This window comes from Sturnus vulgaris, chromosome 3 (assembly GCF_052056855.1).
Source record: "Sturnus vulgaris isolate bStuVul1 chromosome 3, bStuVul1.hap1, whole genome shotgun sequence".
Taxonomy (NCBI): Eukaryota; Metazoa; Chordata; class Aves; order Passeriformes; family Sturnidae; genus Sturnus; species Sturnus vulgaris.
In genome coordinates this window covers 62,790,501-62,814,600 of record NC_142245.1, presented here as the reverse complement: position 1 = coordinate 62,814,600, position 24,100 = coordinate 62,790,501, and the positions used below count along the sequence as shown (strand labels likewise).

Sequence of the window (24,100 nt, the reverse complement as noted above, 5' to 3'; positions counted from 1 at the left end):
CTACTACTTACCTCAACACTTACAACAGTAATGAAATGGCCCTTTGCAATTTAACTGTGCAACATCAACTACAGCTGAAGAAATTATAGTTCATTAATTTATTTACTAAAGAAGAAAAGGAAATTACTTCTGCTTCTACCTACAAGTCCATTCTGAGATCAGTAGTATGAGAAATGGGCAGTTTTCCTTCTCTGCATTTTCATCCTCTGCCTCAAGACACCACATTTTAAATTTGATTGACATGGCAGGGACACACCTCTACTTGGACTGCAGCAGCATTAGAGAGGAAAAAGGAGGTAGGGGGAAAGAGACTCTGTGTCTCAGAAGCACTCAGATACAATGGAAGTCCATTTGCCAGGTGATGTCAGACCAAATTTTCAAAGTCATAGATGTGTGTAAAAGACCTATACAGACATTGCCCCAGAGAGATTTCTCAAAGGCACCAACATGAAGTAGAAGACAAGACAGCTCAGGATTCAAAGTTAGTTATTCTGGCTATCGGCTGGTAGTGCACTGCAGCAACTGCACTCAGAGATTATGGTGATCTGTTAATTGAACAAAGGGATTCATTACCAACGGTCTCTACCCCATATCTGTCAGCTTATTGTCCGACAACATACTCTCATTCCTGTCTTCCTGTCCAAAGTCCTCAACCAATCCTGCCAAATCTGCTCTCCTTACCTTCACACATTGTTTAAACATAAGACACACTTCAAGTTTCTGCATAAAGGAACCTAAAGAAGGTACTTCAATTATTCGTAAAAATCCGTCACTAAATCCAACATCACATTCACTTCTGCACCTCACTGAAATGGCTGCAGTGTCATGCGGAGCTGTAAAATACATTGACATTTGGCAGCAGATGAACCATCTTCATATGCTCAACTGTGGCACACTGAAAAAAGTCAGTATTTCTTGAAAATATTACTAAAATCCTCAGCTGTCTGAGCAAGTTTCATACTTGCACCTTCTACATTTCTCACTTTCGCAGTAATAATTGGGATAAATAATTGTAGTGTCAGAAGCTTTATCCTTCCAATTTTCATATCAGAAAAAGTCTGAAAGGAAATTAATTACCTTGCCCTTGTCTGGACTGGTCTGATTTTTTTCCCTCTAGTAACATGTTTATGATCTTTAAAAGGATGCTGCTCTTCTGGTGAGTCATACTGCAACAACACATAAAACAGCTGAAGAAGATTTTGAGAGGACCTCTTCCTCCAGATTAAAGGTGACGTAAGATGCTTTCACTTTTCATCATTGTCCTTATGTAGCAATAAACGTGCTGAAGTTCACACAATCCTCCCCTGATCCAATTTAAAATGAGCAAGCTTAAAACAGAGCGAAACAATTAGCCACAAGAACTGCTGCAGGAAGAATGTATCACTAATGTCTTAAACCACCTCAGCTATTTTAAATTGGATTTGTACACGCCTCTACTCTAGTAGAGATGTGCTTCATGCTGCCAGACCACATTTCAGAGGAGGTACCTAGGTCATTTTTGTTCAAGTGAGTTGCTCAAATTATATCAGTATAGTTAATGTAGTACAAAGTGGTAGAGATAAAAATAATAAAATACTTCAGGCCAAAACCAAGCAGTTTGGTAGTTTAAACAGAAACTGTGAAAAACAGAACTGTATTTAAAAATCTAGAATTAAAAGCAGCCACAACAAACTCATTTTGTTTATAAAAAATAAAATGTCCAAACAGTTTATTCAAGGAAGAAAACAAATCTCTGATTTCTGTCTCAAGTTCATCTTTTGTCATCTAGTGACTGAGGACAGAATACCTGTTCCACCTATGTCTATTTACAGTCCTCAAAAAACCCCTGGAATTTTGTCCACCAGTATTAAAATTCTCAAATTCAAGAGCAATAACAGCACAAAGTATGTTTCTCTGTCTTGTTGCTGTTATTAATTAAGTTCCATTTGCTGCTCCTGAATTGCTGTTATTTAGTTGCACTGGATGGGTGTGTAGAAAGTAATGGAAGATGGATCAACAGCTGTAGTTATTATGAAAATTATGGCAGTGCATGAGAGGAATTGCAGCTGCTCAATTCATGCAAATAAGAGCTACTTGATAATGCCTATAATTACACAGCATGTCAAAACAGCATAGCTGGAGTGTAAGTAGAGAAAAGATTTCCATTTCATTATATTCCCATTCCCTAAACGCCTATTTGGAGATAACAAGAAACACTTTCTGTCGACAGGCTCACAGATACAGAAAGGTCTGCTGAGTCTCCCAGGTGCATTCTCCTGCCAGCACTGCAGCTGTCAAACACGGAGCCTCTCTGCTCTTTCCCAGGCATTTGTAACACAGTCTGGACTCACATCACAGCTGGGGCTTCAGCTCACTGTGTGCTGAGCAGTTACGAAGAAAGATCCAGCTACATCTACTTTCAAAGCAAAGGAAGATTGCTTCCAAGTGGCTTGGACAATGCAGATACCATTCTCCTCTATCCAAAGCCTGTTCCTGATACCTGGAACAGCACTGTGATATTCTAGTTTACTTTGAGTTTTGAGTGTACCTTCTTTCAGATTGTTCAGGGCAATTCCTTTACCACTTCAGGCTCTAAGGCCCTCTTCAAGAGCACATTTCCTTTTCTTAGATGAAAACTTCACTAAAAGTTCCTCATTTTCAGAGATGCTGCCCACTGTGCTTATCCTGTTACATCTGTAGGCTGTTTGCACATTAGCAATGGTTTATATAAAGTGACATTTTATTACTTTAGTGTCTTCCCATTCCTGTTCTGCCTGTTTAATTAAAGCCCTCTTTTTTTTGCCAGTTGTTTCATGCTAGCAAATCCCTGCACCTGCATGAAAAAAAAACAGGGATAAAACTTCATTTGTTTTCCTCTGCACCTCAAACTCTTGTTTCAACAGCTGTGCAGCACAAAATTATGTTACAAATAATAAACCCAGAACAAGAAATACAAGAGTAATGAAGAGATTTAGTTATTTATTCTTACTTATGACATTCACATAAAGAGACACAGGGAGATATACAATTTTGCAACCCTCCTACCTCTCACTCAGGGGTGAATTGGACCCACTTGGTGTGTAACATAGTCAGTTGCTAAAGTTCCTTACTGCTCTTGTTTTACAAAGTGATCCAAACAATGTAACCTAGGAGAAACCACTTTTCTTTTCCTGTGAAGTCTGATGACAAAATCTCATTGCAAATGCCTTGGAATCCAGGAATGTGACTCCTGGTAGAAGTGGTACCTCAAGCTTCTCACATTTCAGTTGGACAATCATTAAACCACTGACCCAACATAACAGCTACACAACTTGTTCGCCTTACCTGAAATCACATGCTGTGGTAAGTTCTGCTCCTCCTCCAAAAGCTTTTCCTTGAACTAGTGCAACACTGATCAAAGGCAACCTACACAAGAGACTTTAGTAAGCAAAATTCATGCTTTTATCCTTTCAGAAATTACAAAACCATTCAACCAAACGATTTCTACAGTAAAAGCTGAGAAAAATATACTGTTCAAATTTATTCAAATAACTACATTTTTGTGAGCAATCAGCACAATACCAATTCCAAAATTGTAATTGTCAAAATTACTATTGCATAATTGATACAGAATCCCAAAATGAAACAGCAACACAGATATTTTAAATAGACTCAAAATAAATACAATGTACTGAAAAATATGTTACGAAACATACCTGCTATAGAATATACCTAAAAAGACTACGTGCAAGGTGTGACAGGATAGCAACACGAAATTCTACTCTAAGCCAGTGCACCACAGAAAGCAGCAGAAAGAGACACAAAGAACTGAAGGGCTGGGTTATCTAAAATTAATGAGATTTACCATGACAGCTTCAGCAGCTTCTTCAAACAGTGCAACTATCTCAGTCATCAACAAAACTTTGTTTTGCAGATGAAACCTTTTGAGGAAAGCAGCAATCTGTTACCTTTGTTGGTGTTGTATTTAATCATGTTCAAGGTATTTAATCATGTTCAAGGTAATTCAAAGGACAGAGGGAAGGAAAAGTATGTTTCCCCATTGCTGATGTGAAATGAATACTAATGAACAGTGACTTAGGATAAGGCAAGTTCCCTAAGAAATTAAGACAGCTGGTTAGTCACAGAATTTGCACACTAATGCAGCTGTTTCATCTTTTACTATGAAGAGACATTTAGCTTTTTGAGCAGTTTACAGACCACATTCAGAAGTCAACATCCTAATCATAACCACATGTCTGGTTTTACTTCTCCTTTAACAGAAGCACCAACACTTTCTCACAGCCCAAGTTCACTTACAAGCTGCGGCACAGATCATACAATACATAGCACAAGTGAACCACTGGAAGAGGGCAATCTCATTTTTCCTGTGGTTTACGAGAAACTGGAAGATGTGTGTCCAAGATGGCTACATTCACACTCTAATCCATTTGAGGCACCTCTTTCAGGATCAGTCAGCCTCACCTCTGAGGGAGACTAATCCCATCTACAACAGATGTCCCCAGACAGCAGCTCCTGAATTCCTCCTGAATCACGGCTTAAAGATATGCGAAGTCTACCTGAGGTGAGGGCTTAATCTTCACACCTATTCCTCCTCTTAGCTTTGCCCCATCAATTTTGATTATATGGAGATCAGTTTATGCAAATGGCTTCCAATCCTGAAGATTCCTTACAGTACTACCAATATGTCTCCAATCTACCGGGTAATTTTACAGAAAAAATGTTAATTCTTTACATTTTCTCATATAGTTTATTTGAAAACAAAGAATATTTGAAAAGCAAGAGTATTCATCTTCAAAGAGCTCTGAGCAGAAAAAGACAGACTCTACCACAAATGAATTTAATAGAAACGTGACTTCTTACAGGAACCTAAGTCTAAAGGAAAGGGTGTTTTTTTCAGAAGTACCAGATGGTAGAACTGACAACATGCCTCTTGTGAAGTGGGAAGATTAAATAAATGTATCAAACAAATGTTACCTATGTAGGCTGCATAACCTGTTGCTGCTTGTTATTTAAGAGCTACTGTCTTCCACTGAGTTCAGAGGTCAAGTTTCAGAAAATTTGAAGGCCTAGATTTCCTTAACTCTGAGTATCTCCCTATACATAAAAACCTAGTGTTTTTCTTTTTCCTGTTCCAATCTCTGGAAAGTCCAATAGTTGGAAAATGTTAAATCTAATTTAAATCCATAAATACCTACCTGATGAACATGTGTGAATACAAGGTCTGGGATTCAAAATTACATACATAAAACTATGTATTTAACTTTAAGCATCTCGTTAAAGAATTAGCCAAAATACATTCTGAAACTTATAATTACTTCATAAACAGGTAAATAAAATACATTACCTTGTAAGTCTGGTTAAGGTGTTTTGCATAAACATGCACATATACATCCCATCCTACAATGAATAGGAAATTAAAAAATGTTAAGTGATCTTAATGTGAAGCAATTAAATAGATGGAGTAAACAGGAGTAAGCATTCTTTATATTTACTTCAGCTGGGTTTTGTCTCTGGTTCATGTTGCCCAAATTCTAGCCCAACCCCACAATGCACAAATAGAAAATCCAGTATAAATCAGGTAAAAAAAAACAAAACCAGAATCAATTGACTTATATAAATTTAAGTTATAACTAAGTCACCATTAAAGTAATTGCAATACTGAATTTCTATGTTGTGAAACTTCAGTGTTTCCTCTTAATTTCCTCTTCTCACTTCAAGCTGAACATCCATAAATCTGAGTTTTTAAGTTCTGAACAAAGCCATTGTGTGCTACATATTTTTTTCTGTCCCAAATCCATAAAGTTTTAGACAAGATACAATTTACCAATTTAAGCTTTTATTGTTTGGGCCAAAAGCATTTCAGCTAAAAAAAAACCCTAAAAAACCACCAAACCACAAAACACCAAAACAAATAAAAAATCAAACCAGAAAGAAGATTCTTCTTATCTCTCTCATCCTTTACGTTTTACATCTCCGTGCAATCAACAGTGAAAAAGATACAATTGTTTTCTTCTAATCCAGCACAAGAACTAAAATGCTCCAAATAATTATTTCTTCCTACAATGTGTAGTTAAAATGTGGAACGCTTGGCAGCAGGGCATTACACCTTCTACACAAATTCAAGAACAACTACATAAACTCACAACAGGAACAGCAACAAAAGGCAACACCTCTATCCCTAGAAGTCTTAATCACAAATTTCTGGGGGATAAGAAAATATTTTGAGACAAAATCATTATCTGTCTTTCTTCCCTGTTATTATCATCTTTCTCAGACATCTAGAATTAATCAAGAACTTGACAAATAACTGGGCTAAATGATCCAGAACCATGTTAATATAAATATTGAACTGAACCACACATATTATTTATCCCAGATTAAAGAAAAAAATTATGTTTGGACACCGTAGAAAAAAACAATAGGTAAAAATTTCCACACACCTTTCAAATAATAAATAAAATAATAAATAAAAAAAATCCAAACAAACCAAACCAAACATCTCTTTACCAGAATTTACTAATTTCTAAAACATAGTTTTACAGAAGTTGGCAAGTTAGAGAATCTGCCTGAATTAAAAGCCTCTGACTCATACCTCAGGAAAAGAAAAGACATGCATTAAATCTCCAGTACATCTTTGGAATAGGACCTTGAAATAACAGTAGGTCAATTTCAGGTGATTTATTGTCCATTTAGTCACGTATTCCCAAGAGCTACTCTGCCCAAAGACAACCAGCATTATGATGTTTAGGTGCAGATCTCTGGCAGATGTGAGTGCCATGACAATTGCTACACAAGAACCAGCATATTTACTTTTACTGCACTAAAGGGCTGCTTGAAAATTTTAGCACACGTTGATTTATAAAGAGGCTTTCAGTTATCACTGTAGCCATCTCCTACAGCCCCTAAGAACAGCAACAATATTTCCATTCAAAATTAAAGAGCATTCAAACCCTTCATGATAGCTGCCTTAGTAGCTAACTTCAAAGCCCACACAAACATACAAGATACCAGTTCTCAGACACAGACTTGCATAATTCCCATATTGCAACTGTCAGGATGAAGCTGCACAAAAGCTCTTCAGAGAACATGATTTTTCACTTCATCACAGCAGAATCCTTGCATTCAAACTGGCCTTCTCAATTCATGACAAAATCCAAAATGGTAATTAAAGATTCATTCCAAGACAGAAAAACTTGAAAAACACATTTATGTCTGAGCAGACAAAAAGAAAAGTCTTCATTCTTTCAGGTGGTAGAGAGATTACTGTATATTCTAGGGATAAAATGCCTGCACAGAAAACACCCAAAAAAAAAAAAAAAAAAAGGAATTGCTTGAGTCCTGGCAAAGAAACCCTTCAAACCTTCCTGACAAGAAAAATAAGGCTTCTATTCAGATAAAATACTCTGACTAAGGGTTGCTCACTACAGTCTAGTAGAATAATTATATTTGCAGCTCTAATACTGTCCTTGAAGTAAGAAGATATGTAACTAGCAGAAACGAAGGTAAAATATGTAGTGCAGTAAAATGCATTACATATAGAATAAAAGGATTAATAGCTTGGAGTGGCTTGAGAGGCAGGGAAGAAGAAAGTCACCTTCGTAAAACAGAAAACTGTAATGCTGGCTCTTTTTGATGCAAGAGCTTTGAATCCATTTTCACTACAGATAGAACAGTATTTCCAGATTATCTCCAACTGGTCCAAAGTCCTCCCTCCATATCTTATGCTTGGGAACGTCTGTCCTAGGGCTTCTAGACAGGGACCAAGGAAAGAAAAATTCTCCTTTGTGCTTCTTCCTCTGAGCTGTTGTTTCAAGAGCTATTCTTGCTTTTCAGCTAGGCAACTTTTCAAGCCTCACTCCAAAATGAGGTATCGCTCTGGGAACATTGTACAAAGCTTTACAAAGACAGAAGGAAAATATTTTTTAATTTAAATTCATTAACCTTCTGTGATTCGGTTATGTAATGTTAGCACTCAGAAAAACAGGCAGAAGACCTAGGTTTGCTTCAGAGTTAGGAACAATTGAACATGGGAGAAGGTGGACAAAGGAAGAGGAAAAGAATGAAGTGGAAGAGGAGGACAAAGAGCCACTAGGGGGCACGAAAATACTTCAGCATTCTTGGCCATTATTCTGTCTATGCTGGACCACAGGGAAAAGCAAACTGTACCAAAAATTATGAAAAATACAGTCCTCCCTCAACCAACTGGTTGGATAAAATAAAAGTGTTTCCTGCAATTACTAAAAGCTATGGGCTAAAGCAGCCTGGAAGAAACTATATAAAGGACAGATTAGTTGTTTGATTGTGGTGTTAATAACAACAAGGTTGTAGGTTCAATTCGTTCACTTAAAAGTTGGGCTCGATCATCCCTGTGGGTCCCTTCCAACTCAGAATATTCTGTGAAAGACATACCAATTCAGGCCTGAAGCTATTAACTTTTTTTTGCCTTGAAGATGCCTGTGAACAGAAAACTTGAAACAAGACAAAACACTCATCTGCATCAAGATAGAGAGAAGAGTTCTGGAAGACTGAAGAACAGGAAATGCTATTCCATATACTAGTAAATCTTATCAAATAAAATACTATTAAATCTCACCAAACTGAATGGTTTAGGAAGTATTATAAAGAAACTCTCAGTAAAAGACCAATAGCTTGAAATCTCCAAAGGAAATAGAAAAGCAACTATGTTTAACTATTCTTGGAACATTTCTGGTGACTCTTAGGTGTTAACTTCAATACTATCATGAGATCTAGATTCTGTGCAGAGAATTCTCAGCAAAGTTATAACTAGCATGTATACATTTCATTCTGCCCAGTATATCTGTTACTGAACCTAATCCTTGCAAGAGTCCTCTCTGCCACTGCAGTGGCTCAAAGTAATTTGTATAAGAATACAGAGAGAATACGAAATGTATGGAAGCAGAATCACTGAGATTTACTGAATTAAGAACTCTGAAGGAAAGCATAGACTGCAAATAAGAAAAGAACTGACCTTGCTTGGCTTTAGCTCCTTTTCTGTTGGTATAATGCTCAAAGAAGTTAAGAATTGCAGATCAAAAAAATCAATTTACAAAATACCACATACACATCTATACTTTTTAAATTACCAGTTCTTATAAAATATTCAGATGAAAACGTCCCCCAAATCCATTTATATTTACAAAGCATGGCATTTCTGTATTAAGAAAAGCATCTCTCTTGTGGTGTTCCAAAAAGCAAACAAAGTGTCCTATACCCTTTGAAAACTGGACTGTCCTTTTATTTTATGAGGCCAAAAATAAAATCTATGACATTGTGGGGTTTACGATATTTAGTTTCAAAAACAGAAAAAAAAACCTCATTACTAAAGACAAGTATCAGATTAACCGTTTTTTGTGTTGACGTTCATAGTGGAAGGGCCAGTTAAATGTTTCATTTACGTGGTTAAATCCTGAAACTTGAAGTGGCCACAGAAAAGCACCAGGATTGGCACTTACCACAGCTACCAGGTATAAGAGCAGCACAGGAAGACCCTATTTCACACATTGCCAAGTCCACTTATTAATCCACAGAAAGAACTGTAGCACATGTGAATGTTGTCCAAATGCGTGGCAGGAGCAAAAATTTACCATCAAACCCCACATCTTCATAGTTACACACAAGATTCACATGATTCAAGTACAGAACAAGAATTACATCTGTTCTTCCATTTCATGCAGCTCCAAGCACAGTTTTGATAAAATGGAAACCTTTCTGTAATAGCAGCCATGCTACTTAAATTTCTTTTTTTTACTTTAGAATATGAGAAATTATTACTTTTATCTGTTTCTAAAGGTCAAACTAGAGAAGCACAGCTTCTCTGACACTTAAATTCACCATATACTGCTGTGAAAAACTGAAATGACATTTTTAAAAGAAAAGGCTAAAAAGAACACATAATGTAGGAATTTAGAGTTATGAATCACTTACAATAACACTTAAATAATAGCTTGAAGGGCCTGACAGCATTTTTTTTGACCATTAAAGCTCCATTCTGTGACTTGCATGCAAAATTGTAGCAGAAGCGTAGTGCAACACCTCCATGTCTAAAAAGAATCTCAAAATATTAATTTTTCTCCAAAATGATAGGGTGTATTAAGGCTTGCCTGGGAGTTGGATATTTCTTTGACAGCATTCAAATCAGATCCTGAGCAAAAAGTGTTTCCTGCACCATGGATTATAAGACCTTTGCCATCCTTCCAGTTTTCCAGTTCAGTTACCTTCTCCTGGAGTTCTACCATCATAGTACCTGCCACAAGAGGGGAGAAACAAATATTTTAATAGGAAATTATTATCACCATCGTGGTTTTTTTACATTTTCTACCAACAAAACCAAGTTAGAGTTAATAAGTGATGGGCTTAGAATCACAAGGGAAAGTATAATCTTAAATCCTGCACACAATTGCTGACATACATTTGTTCTCCAAGGATACACTTCCCAAAATTCCAAGGATATTCTGTATGAAGGATATTTGTGTTACACTCAAAAAAAGCCCCAAAACAAAACAAATCCCGCCCCGCAAAAAAAACCGCCAAAAAATAAACAAAAAAAACCCCCACAAACAAAATCCCTCTACCTGATTTATTTCTGCTTGCACTTGCATACATTAACAACAGATTAATTTATATGTATCCATCCGGATCTTTTCAACTAGTCATTTTGAAGTTACTGACATTCCTCCCTACCAACCAAACAATTGGCAGAGAATAGGAAAGAATCACGTCCCAGGTGGGCTCAAGGTACAACCAACCAGTCAATAACGTTAACAAAAGTTATTTTCTAAAAAGACTCTGTTTATAAGGTATATCATCATACAGTACTAGCTTTTCATTTCTTGTTTAAACATCCAATTCAACATAAAACATCATAAACATCATATTTGCTTAAGTACCCTTCCTGACATGGAACTCTGCAAACTCATGTTTCTAGAGCTCATCCTAGACAATAGCATCTTCCACAGCAATGGAATGTACCTGCATTAATTTAAAGCTCTTCCTCTCTGAATGCCGATGACTCTGTCCAGTTATATACTTAAGAGAAAACATTTACAGAAACTAATTCCAGAAAATTTTAATTCAGGCTGATGACACTCTCAGCTTTACTCTTCTTTGACAAGAATTTAGATGGACAGCCTACATTCTTCAGATAGAAATGTGCTTTTGATTAATACTCTCAAAGACTCTCTTCTCCGCCAACAGTGTTGTTTTTCTAACTCTATGCCTGCATGCACAGGACTCATCCTCTTCTGAAATTTCCCATTAGCAGTCAATCCATGGGACATTTATGTTTTCTTCCTGTGATTTTTGGTTTTTTTCCTTACAGTTCATTATGAAATAAGCTTCCCAGTACACATCAAGAGTGAACACTCAGTCAAGCACTTATCCCTTAGGCTTGGTCTCAGCCACTGAAATAACACAGTTTGACAGTGTTTCTGAGGTGGTCAATAATTAAGTGGACATTACACATTATATATCAGAATAGCATTGGGTTGGGTTTTTTTTATCCACTGTCAAGTCCACACTATGATCCGTTAGAAAATCCCAGCAACTCTACCAGTTGTTTTCCCTTCTGTATTCATAATTTGGTCATGCTTTTTGTATGTGGCATGTCACATTTGCTTTGACTGAATTTCACCCTGTTGATCTTGAGTTTTTTGTAGCAGCTAATCTAGACCATTGAAAGCCTATCCCCTACTCCAAAAAATATTCTTGCAAGCTCTCCTGATGCGGGGTTATCTGACAATGTCAGCAGTTTACCTTCTATTTAATCATCCAAGCCAGAAATGAAAATACTGAGCAGAACTAGGCCTGGATGTGATTTTTGTGGGTCTTCACTTGAAATGCTTTTCCTGATGGCACACCAAACAACTTTTCTGGAAATGCTGCTGTTCAAACAGGTGTGCATTAACCCTGTGGATTTCACTTATTGTGTATCTGCCTTCTTAAGTCTTCCTAACAGAAAGATATTTCAGCTGGCATTTAAGCTGTGCTAGAGTCAAATACAGCAGAACCACTGTTCGTGGTTCTTTCAATAGGCAAAGTAGTGAGGTATTGAAGTCTTTCCACAGAGTATTCCAAGCCAAAAAAACAGTTAACCAGAAAAAATGCAGGATCCATATGAGCCTGTTACATGCAATAGCAGGGGACAAAAGACACTGGTCAGAGCCTGTTCTATCCTCCTGTGAGAGGCTCTTTTCCATTCCTGACAACACTGAACTATTATTTTACCAAAAGATATAGTTCCTGATGTTCCATATAATGAAGAGGGCACAACACTAAAGCAAATCCTCATTATGCCAATCTTAGTATTTCAGTATTTGATACAACTAAGTTCATGCTCTTTACAGAATTAGTAATAAATAATAATTTGTTTGCATCTTAACTATAATCCGAGAATATATGTTTTTAAGCAAATGCTAGAAAATAAAAATTATCATCATTATTTTCTAATTCCTACAGGCTGCCTTTCTTCTCTTTTTAAACTACATTCAAGTTTAGTTCAGTGAGAGGCTGGGTCGCTGAAATTGGTTTTAACAGGCTTCAACTGACATTATTAGCATTTGTTTCCAAAAAGACCATTTCAAACAGGTGGCTATCAGATTCCAATTAAGAAGAAAAAAAAAGGCATAACAATTTCCATATTGCCCATTAGCAATTTCCCAACAATTTTGTTCTTTATTTGATTTCACGAATTGCTCAACCTTAGAATAAACATAATTCCTTTGAGATAAAAAACTGCTGTGTAAAGTAAATGCTTGGAAAATAGAATTTCCCTCAACAGTTTAATAATGTTTTGCAGCTTTCTAGAGGGAGCGTGCGTGGATACATAAATTCACATCTGCCACTATTCAGAAGTTCTGAGACACAGAATCAACGGAATTTCATGTGGAGGTCGCAGTATCTACAGGCTCTGGCTGATGAAATTAACCAGGTTCTGCTGAGGCAATTCAGGGGTAGCACGCCCCATCTTGCCCCTTGAACAGTATTATTTGATACACAGCTGAAGGCAAAGGATTAAGTTCCCAGTAGTTTCTCAGCAACTGCATTGTACAGACAGTAATGTTAAAAATGAAACTAAGATCAGTATAAATTAAGATGTCATACCATTCACTGCAGCAGCGAAGGGGCCAGCCCGATTTTGCTTCTACTCTCCCTCCCATAAAAACAAAAGCGTCTAGCAGAGGTGTACAGCACAAAGAAGCAACATCTCTTGAACTGACAGCAAGATTTTCCTGAGCAATTTTTTGTAGCTATTGCCTAGCAAAATGGAGTACAGCTCTCTACAGAGCTCTACACACTGCTGTGAAACAAAACTGCCTGATCCCACAGCTCATTTATTATATGCTAATGAGGAACCACAACAAAGACAGAGCTATTAATTTCCTCGGTAGTTTTTGTAGCTCCTTTTTGCTACTAGAGCATCTAACTGGCATACACTAATAAGTTATTTTCACAGCAGTCCTGTAAGGAGAGGAGAGATTATTTTACAGACAACTAACTGAGCCAGAGAGAAAATACCTGCTAATGTCTGCTTGACTCCAGATGTGTGATATAATTTCAGCACATTAACATTACACAGAATATTGTATAGGAAAAGAACAGCTAATAGTTGCCTAAATGGCAGCTGCACCTGCTTAGCACTGACACCAATCACTTCTGAGCCCCTCCTGCCAAGTACATAGAAAACAGAGAACATATTTGCAAGTTTCTATGAAAGTTTGGTTTAAGCAATTTGACTTTTATTACTCCTGATCTTCAAAGAGCAGAAAAACCCAGTCTGCTCTCTCCTTTCACTGTTACATCTCATTTTTCATGCCCCTTTCAACTTCCACAACAAATAAGCTAAAAACACACAGTCTGCAAGGTGTACGTTGCACAGTTCTGAGTCAAAAATAGAAACGAATCTGTAGAAAAGGGAGAAATAACAATGTAATTATGACTGTATAACAGCACATATGCTGACAGGGAGGCATGCAGAAGGACAACAGCCATGCTAACATCTTTTAGCTACAACGTCTTCAGTTAAGTAATGATTTCATAAATGAGTTTTTTAAACAAAACCAAAGAGAATGCTGAAACATCTAGGTTCAATACCACCAATTCAGCTGCTCTCTTAGGTTCTTTTCAGCTAACAATCACTAGTGGAAAGAATAGATTGACATTCTGCATGTAAAGGGTACACTTTGCTAGTGTGTTACAAAATGTTTGCTCACAGCAAAGGAACAGTGAGAACTGGGCAGGAAGACAGAACAGAAACAAAGAAATTGGCAAAATGACACAAATTTATCCACTTCAAAACATTAACAGATAAAAACATTCTTACAGTAAGGGCTTATGCACAGCTCCAGCTTGGGCAGATTCACACCCTGAACCTGTGCCAGTTATATCTGAAGAGAGGAGCATAAATGGGAAAAATCTAGATAATTAAGAAGAGAGAGCAAATATACTCAACTTGGAGAACAAAAACCTCTCATAATACAAGATTAATGAAATAGGCCACTTGGTTTTGATAGCTAAGTATTCTCCAGTGTAAAAGCATATTAAATAGATCACTGACCTGCAACAGCTGAGAATACTCAGCTCATCTGATCTTTAATTAATCAGTCACTGAGATTTAAGACATAAGGCATATGAACAAATGGAAGCCAGTTTGGGTGAGTGAGAAAGACCAAACTACAGAAGTTTGATGTACAGGGAAGGCTTTAAGTAAAGAAACAAGAAGTAAACACAGTCTTTCTTTCTACATCATCTGCAAAAGAGAGGTGGCATCTTCTCATGACCACAAAAATGCCTTCCATATTTCCAGAGCAGTGATGACAAAATGAGAGGACATACAAGAAAGAGCTCAGTGGCAGAATTGTGCTAATACTTAAACAACACAGAGAGAACCATATTCTGCAAGACAGTCCCTGTGTAATTGAGAATTTCTTAGATTATTATGACATTTATAGCCAAGTTACTATGCAAAACACTGGACACATTTGCTGCACATCTGAATAAAATTTAAACATTTATTCTTTTAACTAAGGCATTGTAAGGCAGAATGTTACACTTTCTTTAGGCAAAATGTCAAAACAGGTAACTGAACAAGAGGAAAACCAAAACCAACTAGCAATCCTATCAACTAATTAATACCTGTAAATGCATTCATTAGCTTTGGGTTATTCAAAGTAAGTATTCCAATGCCATTGTCTTCTTTGGAAAGGTTGATGGATCCACCAGAAAACTGTTGAAGTTTCTTCTTTATCAATTCTTCCTCATAGCCATGAGCACCATTATACAGTGACAACCTTCTCTGTTGTAGTATCCTTTTCTTTGTAGTCTGAAGTAAGTTCTTCCACAGAGCAAGGGCCATTTCTGGAAATACATGGAATGAAGGGGGAAAAAAATCAAGATATTTTCTTTGAAATCTACTTCAGTCTGCAGAAAAAGAGGGAAGTATGACAGCAGAAACTAATATAAAGGTGATACAATCATAACAGTTGACAGAAATCACTGCAAACTATATTTGCAAAACTCCTGGTTTGAATTTACCCCACAAAGTTACCAGAAGGAGTTTTATGGAGTGATTTTAGAAGTTCAGACAGATATTAGCACCTTTTAAAATACTTTGTAAAATTTACCAAAAAAGTATTTGCCTACAGAACACAAAAGAGGCTCAAAAACTACAGCAAGACTCTTATGTATTTCACTAGACCAATTTACTCTGTAAACCCTCCCTCACTCTTCTCTCTAAAAAAAACATCGGGACCCCTAAACACACCTAAAACGGAAGAAAAATCCTACCACATCCCACAGCTTTCAAGATCTGGATGTCCTGCTTTTCTGTAAGCAACTATTAGAGCAAGACCTTCCCAAGAGAAATACTTGAGGAACTTAAAAATTAAGAACTGAAAATCATTCCTATATCAAAGTCTGTTCCCTGTCACCTAATTCCATTAACGCCCCATCTTAAAACTAATTAGTGTACCTAGCCCCTGATTGCTATGTGCTTTTCCCTGTCATCCCAGTGTGTGACTGCAGATCAGGAAATAACAAGAAAGAAAACAAAAAATTATCATACATTACACTTGACCTACATCTCTGCCTTAATTTATTTACTTTGGAAATGGGTCTAATGGAGAAAGTGGTTTACAAGTGACTTGAAAGAAAATGAGTAAAGCCTGAACTGGAAAGAGCTGATCTGTAAATAAAGTCATCTTAGAAACCAATCAGAATGCGAATCAAAAGAACTGCCTCAGGACATGGGGGGAAAAAAAAGCTTGTTATTTTGCAATTTGATAGAGTAGTCCTACCTTTGCCCCAACCTACTTTGTAATGGGCTTGGTCATTCAGAAGACGTGGTAGATGCTCATTTTTTTGGTAACTTGGAAAAGACATTCTTTGTTTCTGAATCATATTTGGAAGAAACAAGATACTTTCAAAATTGGCAAGCATCTGTTGGAAAGTTTTTCTATGGTGAATTCAGAACACAAACAAATTCACTGAGGCAGAATTTAGTGACGGCTATATTGTATGCTCTGTTCAGGGTACCTTAGAGTTCACAGACTCAACATTTTTGAAAGCCTTTTTTATTTACACATGATCAAGTAAATGCACATTAAAAACCACACACAATTAGCTCCTAATGAAACAAGTGAACAGCCCTGTCAGATGAACACTTATCTTGTCACTGGCTGTACCATCCTACATTAAATTTGAAAATGCTTCTGTTGGTGCAGGTACAGTCCTCCTTCAAAGGAAGGAGGAGTTTGCAGAGCAACCACACCATGGGATGTGAAGGAACATGAAGCAATACCAGGCATCTGTGAAGAGCCATCTATGCCAGTAGATTTGTACCTGTCCTGCCAAACTGCACCCACCAATACAACAGGATCTCACAAGCTCAACACAAAGAAACTAGTAAGGCCTACACAAATCTATGCATTATAAAATCATCTACACAAGAAATTGTAAATGAATGATTTTTAATATCTGTTGACAAACAAGGTTTTAATGTGATGACAAACTTTTCCAAAGTGTAAACTAATAAAACTAATTACAAAATTTAATCAAGTTTAAAATCTAATTGAATACAAGATTCATTACTTCATAAAAAACATTCCCTGACTGCTGCTGCACCCAAACACTCTCCATCTATGCACAGTCTAATATTTGCAACACCTCAGCTACCTCCTTTCAGAGCTTTTAAAATTTTATTTAAAGAGCGAAAATGGGTTTCTAAAGCTCATTTCTCCTAATTGATTCTTTTTATATTCAGGCTCTCAAGAGAGAGGCAGCCTTCCCTTTTCTCTAAAACCTCAGTAGTCATTCCTCAGCATATATTAATGCAATAAAACTTTCCATTCAGCTACTAGTTTTTGCTCAGGAGAGAACAAACATGAAATACATGGACAGCGCAGCCTTTCCTTGTAAAGTATACCTTGAACAATCAGCTCCCAATTTTTAATGAATACAAAGTATCCCCAGTTCTTATACCAAAAAAAGACAATCTGGAATTCTCGCAGAAGGCCCAATTACTGGCTTGAAAGCAAAGAGGAGGGGGAAGAAAAAGCTGTTCTGCTAACTTAACCACTTGATGACTTAAAACTTTTTTTCATGACTTTTATACACTACTGAATTTCTCATGACAAGAAATATACTGAGCAAAACAGACTTAAGATATGGAAATTTTATTCCAATGGGAAAAAAGTCTGTCATTTTCAACTGCGTGGTTATATGCATTAACAGCTCTTTAATATTATCACTATGGTAATAAAGAACAGCAGCAAGTGCAGGATTAGAAAACAAATTGGACACCACTGCCTGCTGATCATGACTCATGATTAATGACTCATGCAAGGTATAATCTTTGAATTATTTTCTTTACAACCATCTCCTACAGTACCAGTCAGTGCCCAGTACTATTTTTTAATTAAAAAAAAATATTATTTTAACAGTTCAGTCTGACTGAGCTAACCACTCATGAAAAGCATGATAGGAAAAGCTAGAGCTCTCTTAGTCTAAAGGGATTTCTGCAAATATGTGACAAACAACATCCAAAATTTCAATCAGTACAGAGCACTCATAATCCACTGCATGACTGCAATTGATTATTTCAGCATTTTGCATGAAAGCAGTGAAAGAAAGATGTTGCAATAGCACGATGTTGTAGGACAAGCCAGGGGGTATTTATTAACACTAAAATTTTCAGATTTTCAGTTTAACATAATCATATCTAGTACAGGAATATAGACAATAGACAGTGTAGGAATAACAGTGGTCAATTAGCATCTTTCATATGTTTTAATTGCTACATCTTTATATATCACTGGTGACAATTAAGAGAGAAGCAACAGTATGGACATCAATAGTTGTTCATGCCACAGTTATTATACCTCTTACATAAAACAACAGTTTTAATCCCATTTGGCATTCAAGTGATTTTGTAACACCCTTGCCTGTGGGGTAGCAGACTGTGGGTTAATATAAACACATCGAATGCCAGCATTTCAGTACAAAGGACTGACACACATTATGCAAGAGCAGCACACGTATCTACAAGAGCAGCACATGTATCTACATGCATGTACTCACAATCTATGTATTTTTGTGCATGCAGATTATCAGAGGCCTTCTGACAGCCTCTGGCAACTGTCCAGGTAAAATTCAGACCTCACCACGTTAATAACACCAATAATAAAACAGGCATAATACCTACATCAATAGTCCCTAATGAGTAGATTCTTTGGGAAATTACTAAATCTTGAACAAGCCTATTTGCCCTTGCCATTTACCACTACTCTGTTGCAAACCAAATTTTTCTTGTAACACATGATGTATCAAACAGCAACCTCCAGCAATGCTGCCAGCTGCAACTGTCACTGAACATAAAGATACCTAGCCAGAAAAAGGTAAGAGCTGTAGGTAGTAGCTTTCTAGAAGAAAGGGTAGAAGAACTAAGGCAAACCAGAGAGCTGAATCTTAGGAGCTGTATGCTCAAACAAGAAACACTGCACTACAAAGCAAGTTAAAATACATGAGCAAGGAAAATTCCAGTTGAAAAGTGGTGACTGAATTGTTAAGACAGAAAGTCAGAGAAAAAGAAACTGGGGGAAAAAGATGCAGAGATGTGTTTTCAATACATCAGGGAAATAAGCATGCCTTTTCAAATGGGGCAGGATGTGACAGGTGTGATGTGCAGATATAGCTACTGGAAAAAAAACCAAAACAAATCATCAGCTGAATTTCTGGGTTTGGATGAAGGTATACTGAGATTAAGCATAACAGAAATAGAGATTCAACAGACAAAATCTACAAAATAAATCTCAGGGAGGAGAAAACATTCAAATGGCATTTAAAAAACAATTAGAAAGGCACTTTTGTGACACTGCCAAAGATATCAAATACATTTGGTCAAGAAGAACAAGAGAACCTGACTTGATGAAGACCTTTGGCAGCTGCAATTTCAGCGACAAGCACACAGGGAAGAAGAGTTAGATGAGGATGAGGACGATAATGAGGTGATTCTCAATTCAATCATGTGTGGATGTCTCACCAGCCACTTTAGAAGGCATTCACCTGTACCAGGGAGCAGTGACTAGGACTGGCAGATGCTTCACCAGGTTCCTGCAGCAGCCAATTAATGGAAAGCAAGGGGTGGCTCAGTGATGAGGGCTGGCACAACTGACCCTATTGCATGAAAGCAGATGAAAAGGCAGTGATGGAGAAACAAAGCATGAAAATAGCCCATTTGTATTAAAAAAAAAAAAAAAGTGGGTTGAAAATAATAACTGACTGTAACCCTGGACAGTGGGTTGGTGAGTGATTATGGAGAATAAAAAAAAGAAAATAAATTCTGGTGTTGGACAAAGAGAAGAGATTCAAAACCAAAACGAGGCCAGCTTGGTCTCACAGTGAAGAGGAGTCACTAGACCCTGTCTTCAGACACAAGAAAGGTGTAGTAGGGAGGACTCACACACAGGATTCCTCTGTTGCCAGTTGTTTGTCACCACCCTTTGTAACCCCTGAAGGTTACAAATCCCTCCACCTACCTCATCCACTTATCCATCTCTATACTTTCCTTCCATGATGCGTGGGTTAGATTATTTTAAACACCTTGTCCAACAGGTTCTCCCATTCTAATAATTACTACATGAAGCAAGCTGAGGGCAGTCACTTCTCCAGTTGGCTTTCTCACTGCTGAGAGCAAACAGTAAGCGGATCATAAGCATGGTAAGGGATCAGCAGCAGAAAACCTACTGACAAAACATAATTTGCAAATACAGAAACTAAACAAAGGTGGGGAGCAGAGGAGATTCTGCCTCCCCAACTAGGGGACTGATCTCTTGCGCCTTTCTCAAAAATGTCATGGCACTTAAAGTTGCTGAGTTCTGTTCAGATTTTTAGTACATTGTCTCTGGTACCCACACCGTAGACAAATTAGATGGGATCAACAGTCCCTCCTGTTCAGCAAGTTACTTTAAAAGCCTTATGACTCCTCTAAAAATAGGCTTTAAAAGTAGCTGGTATTTTAAAGGACAATTTTATAGCCTGTGTATTACTGTTGAGAGAACAAAACATTTGGGCCTCCTACTTCCTAGAACCAAAGCTGATCCATCCAGAAGCTGAGAGAACAAGAAGTGAGACCATGTCCAAATTAACTGACTGAAATAGCATCAAATAACGTACATGGGAAATAAAAATTAACTGGGGAAAAGAAAAACCTTTTAACACTGCAAGTAAAAAAAAAAAAACAAACCCTTGTCTGCAGTTTCAGTTTTAAGATGGCTGACCATTTACACCTAATTTCTGCTTTTATCTCTTTTTTTTTCTTTCTTTCTTATTGTTTTCATTGTTTCTGAGCAGCTCACTTCCGGGCATAGGAAGCTAAGGCTTTACAAACTACTTGTTCTTTGTTCAGTTTTGTATTTTTTAAGGATCCCTGTAGGCTAGAGTTTAAATGTGAATTGTCTTTCTATCCCTAAACAATTACATTCTCTTTTAATCACATTTTAATTATTTTGAAGAATAATGAACAAATCACAAAGAAACATACTGAAGTCCACAGAAAAATAATGATATTTAGGGAAGCAAAACAACTGATGAAGAAAGTCTTTCTATAAATATACATGACACCACCTAAAAACATTTGATTGTGGTCCTATGGTGAGTAAAAGATTTTGAGTTTCACGGCATAGGGCAAGAATCTGTTATCTTCTGCAAAAAGCACTGCGACCCTTTATTTTTTAATGTTTTGATCCAAAGACATTCTCTTCATACCTGTCATCAAAGGAGCTTTTATAACAGTGACAGAAAACTCTTTTAAGTTCACTGCCCACTAGGTGTGTTTTAGAGACCTTTAAGAAGAGCAGATGCACAACTTCACAGGAATGGAAATAACCACAGCCAACTCACAACCATTTGCCTTTCAGTCACCAAATCATGAACCATAAAAGCATGGATTAAATTCTAGCTGTAACCGCAAATACTGATGCTTTCCCAATGGCTGCCTTGAAAAAGGTAACTTCTTTAGTGAAGGAGTATTCTGAATTCCACTAATTCACTGTTCTTTACTATTCTCTCCTTACCGCCACCACCCATAAATGCTCCTGTCGGCAGCAAAACCAACAACCATATACCGAGGTCTGAACTGGCCACGCAGCCACGATTCTCCTGTCCCCACATAATAGCACTGGGAACGAGCAGCACCACACCAGGACTGCCTGTCACCTGCTTCCGTGGCTCCACACACTGAAATTCGGGAAGCAATGGCAATTTCCCTGTGCGGTACCACCCTGGGAGGAATGTGAAGACTCAAGGGACCGAGGGGTGGAAGCTACTTCCCCAGCAGACATTTCTTGCTGCTAACCTGCCACGCCAAAATCCCGAGCAATGCGCTGTTGTACGTGGTCTGACCTAGGGAAGCTTTTCTGACACTTTTTTTTCCCCCCAAAATGACTTATGTTAGATCAACCTTCAAGTCAGGGCTCAGTGCCGAGCAGGGCCGTAGCCTTGTGACTGGCTGCATCCAAAGCGGGACCCGAGCTATCAGGGCCATGCAGAAGCACCGCCGATCTCTCCAGCACCGCCGAGGCCACCTCGCCTCTGCCCCGGGCAGCCCGAGGCCTCGCGGGCACCGGGACGCCCCGCGGCCGCCCCGCCCCGGGCCCCGCGCCGCCTCGGCAGCCCCGATCTCCCACTGAGGCCTCTTTTCCCCCCGAGGGCCGCGGGCGGCCGGGGCGGCGGAGCCCGGCGGCCGGGCACTGACCTGGCCCCGGCGCCGGCGGAGCAGCGGAGGCGGGCGGTGCTGCGGGGAAAGGGCCCGGCCGGGAACCGCTGCCGCGGCCTCCGGGCCGGGCCCGCAGCCGCCTGCCCGCGCCCCGGGAGCAGCGGTGTCGGGGCAGCCCCGTGCCCAGCTAAGGGGATTTAAAGCCTTTCGAGCCCCGGGAGCTGGGGACTGACTTGGCGCCGGCAGGAGACGTCTTTATACCACGTCCATACAGAGATGACCCCAAGCACCCAGAACTCTGCCTGAATTTAAGCCATTTTGAAGCAGACGATACTTGTCAGCTCCAAGGATGCTAAATACTACATAAGCAGGTCGTCATTATTGTTTTCTGCACTGATCGCCTCCATCTCTAAAAACCAAGCGCTGTGTTTCTATCCAAGTCACGGTAATTGAAAATCCTCATTTCTCTGCTGGCTCAGGACAAGGTCTCGCCTCAGGTGGCTCCGGTTTGGATAGGAACCGCTGCCGGGAGGATCCAGCCTGGAGCGGCGGGACCCCCGCTTGCTGTGCCTGGTGTTGGGCAGCAGGCAGGAGAGGTGTTAGCTCCTTGTCCCTGTCGCCACAAAGAGACACTTGGGTTCCCCATTTTCACATCTGTCTATTTTACCTGTCAGCCTAAGTGGGAGCTCTTTCCAGCTGGCCGCTGTGCCTGCCCGGCTCCAGGTGCCTCTCACCTGTACCAGCTCTGTCAGGTGAGCCAAAGTGCTGAGACTACCCTGGCATCAAACTGTAATTGTGTAAACTTGAGGCTGGCATAAAATGGCACTGTCGCACACAGCCCTACCCCCGGTTTCGCCGGCAGCCAGATCAAGGAAAACAAAAGATTTCAATTTCAGTGAAGATCACTTAGTGCTTTGCATATTCAAAATAATATGCAAATATGAGCTAGTCTTTCTGTGTCCTTGTTGAGACACATACATAAGATGACTCAGTTTTAAGTGTTTGTAGCATGGCTGAAACATTTATCTGGAAATATATCTTCTCCATCTTTATTAAAACTGTTTTTCAAACCAACTGTCAATACAAATGTTCCAAAGTTGGCCTAGTTCATTAAAAATTATGATTGAATATGTTGGAGATTTCAATTAATCATTTATGCGGAAAAACAAAAGCTTTTCACGCTGAACAGATACTTTCAACTTTGTATTGTTCAGAGAATCGAGAATATGAAATAGTCTAGTCCCAGGCACCGCTATCTATATACAATAGAAGGATCCATTTCTTTTTTACAACACTCTCTGCAACAAACAGGCTTGCCTCTTATTTTTCCTCTTGGGTTCACAAAGAATTTTTTCAGTACGATTCAGCCCTGCAGTTTTGTTTGGAAAATCTCAGTAAAGATCTGAGTGCGAGTGAAGCAGCTCTCACCAGGTCCTGCTCCAAGCGCTCTTTCGGAGCGGAGCCATGCCCAGGCACGTCCCAGCTCGCTCGGAAGCAGAGGAGGGCGACGGCGGCTGGAAGCTCGTCTGTTTTTCCAGGTAACATATTGCCACCTAGCAGCTCTTGGTGGAAGTAGCACAAACCGGACTGGCAGATCCATGAACCAGTTTGCCTCATTTTTGGTTTTATTGTCTTGCGTCATATAGGATATGGATATGATGAAAAGACTAGGATGCACTGAAAGTGAAGAATGAGGACTGTAGGAAAATGAACTGGTAAATGGGATCATCTTCGAAAACAGACCAGATAGGCTGTAACTTTCAGCAGGATGGTGACTAGTCCTCTAGATGTTTGACTTTACATAAACAAGAGAGAAAGGGGAAAAAAATTTACAGTCCTGCAAAGTTGCTTACTCTTATTCTTGCAAATAATTTCACTGATTTCAATAACATTTTC

The 24,100-nt window shown here is 38.6% G+C and overlaps 1 protein-coding gene across 5 annotated transcripts in view; it reads right to left on the bottom strand.

Moving 5' to 3' along the window:
- The window catches only part of ECHDC1 (ethylmalonyl-CoA decarboxylase 1), a 39,683-nt gene extending 16,720 nt beyond the window's left edge, over positions 1–22,963 (bottom strand). Inside the window, exons 1-5 of one of the 5 annotated variants that reach the window (XM_088161851.1) lie at positions 22,872–22,963; positions 15,130–15,351; positions 10,101–10,243; positions 5,324–5,376; positions 3,304–3,384 (exon numbers count right to left, since the gene is read on the bottom strand). In XM_088161851.1, the coding sequence (XP_088017977.1) occupies positions 3,304–3,384; positions 5,324–5,376; positions 10,101–10,243; positions 15,130–15,349 (497 nt within the window). In that variant the 5' untranslated portion in view covers positions 15,350–15,351; positions 22,872–22,963. Of the gene's footprint in view, positions 1–3,303; positions 3,385–5,323; positions 5,377–10,100; positions 10,244–15,129; positions 15,352–20,027; positions 20,179–21,844; positions 22,126–22,243; positions 22,294–22,871 lie in introns of those variants that run through there. The other 4 variants (XM_088161850.1, XM_014874247.2, XM_014874248.2 and 1 more) reach the window with 4 other exon arrangements.
- Positions 22,964–24,100: the final 1,137 nt, after the last annotated feature.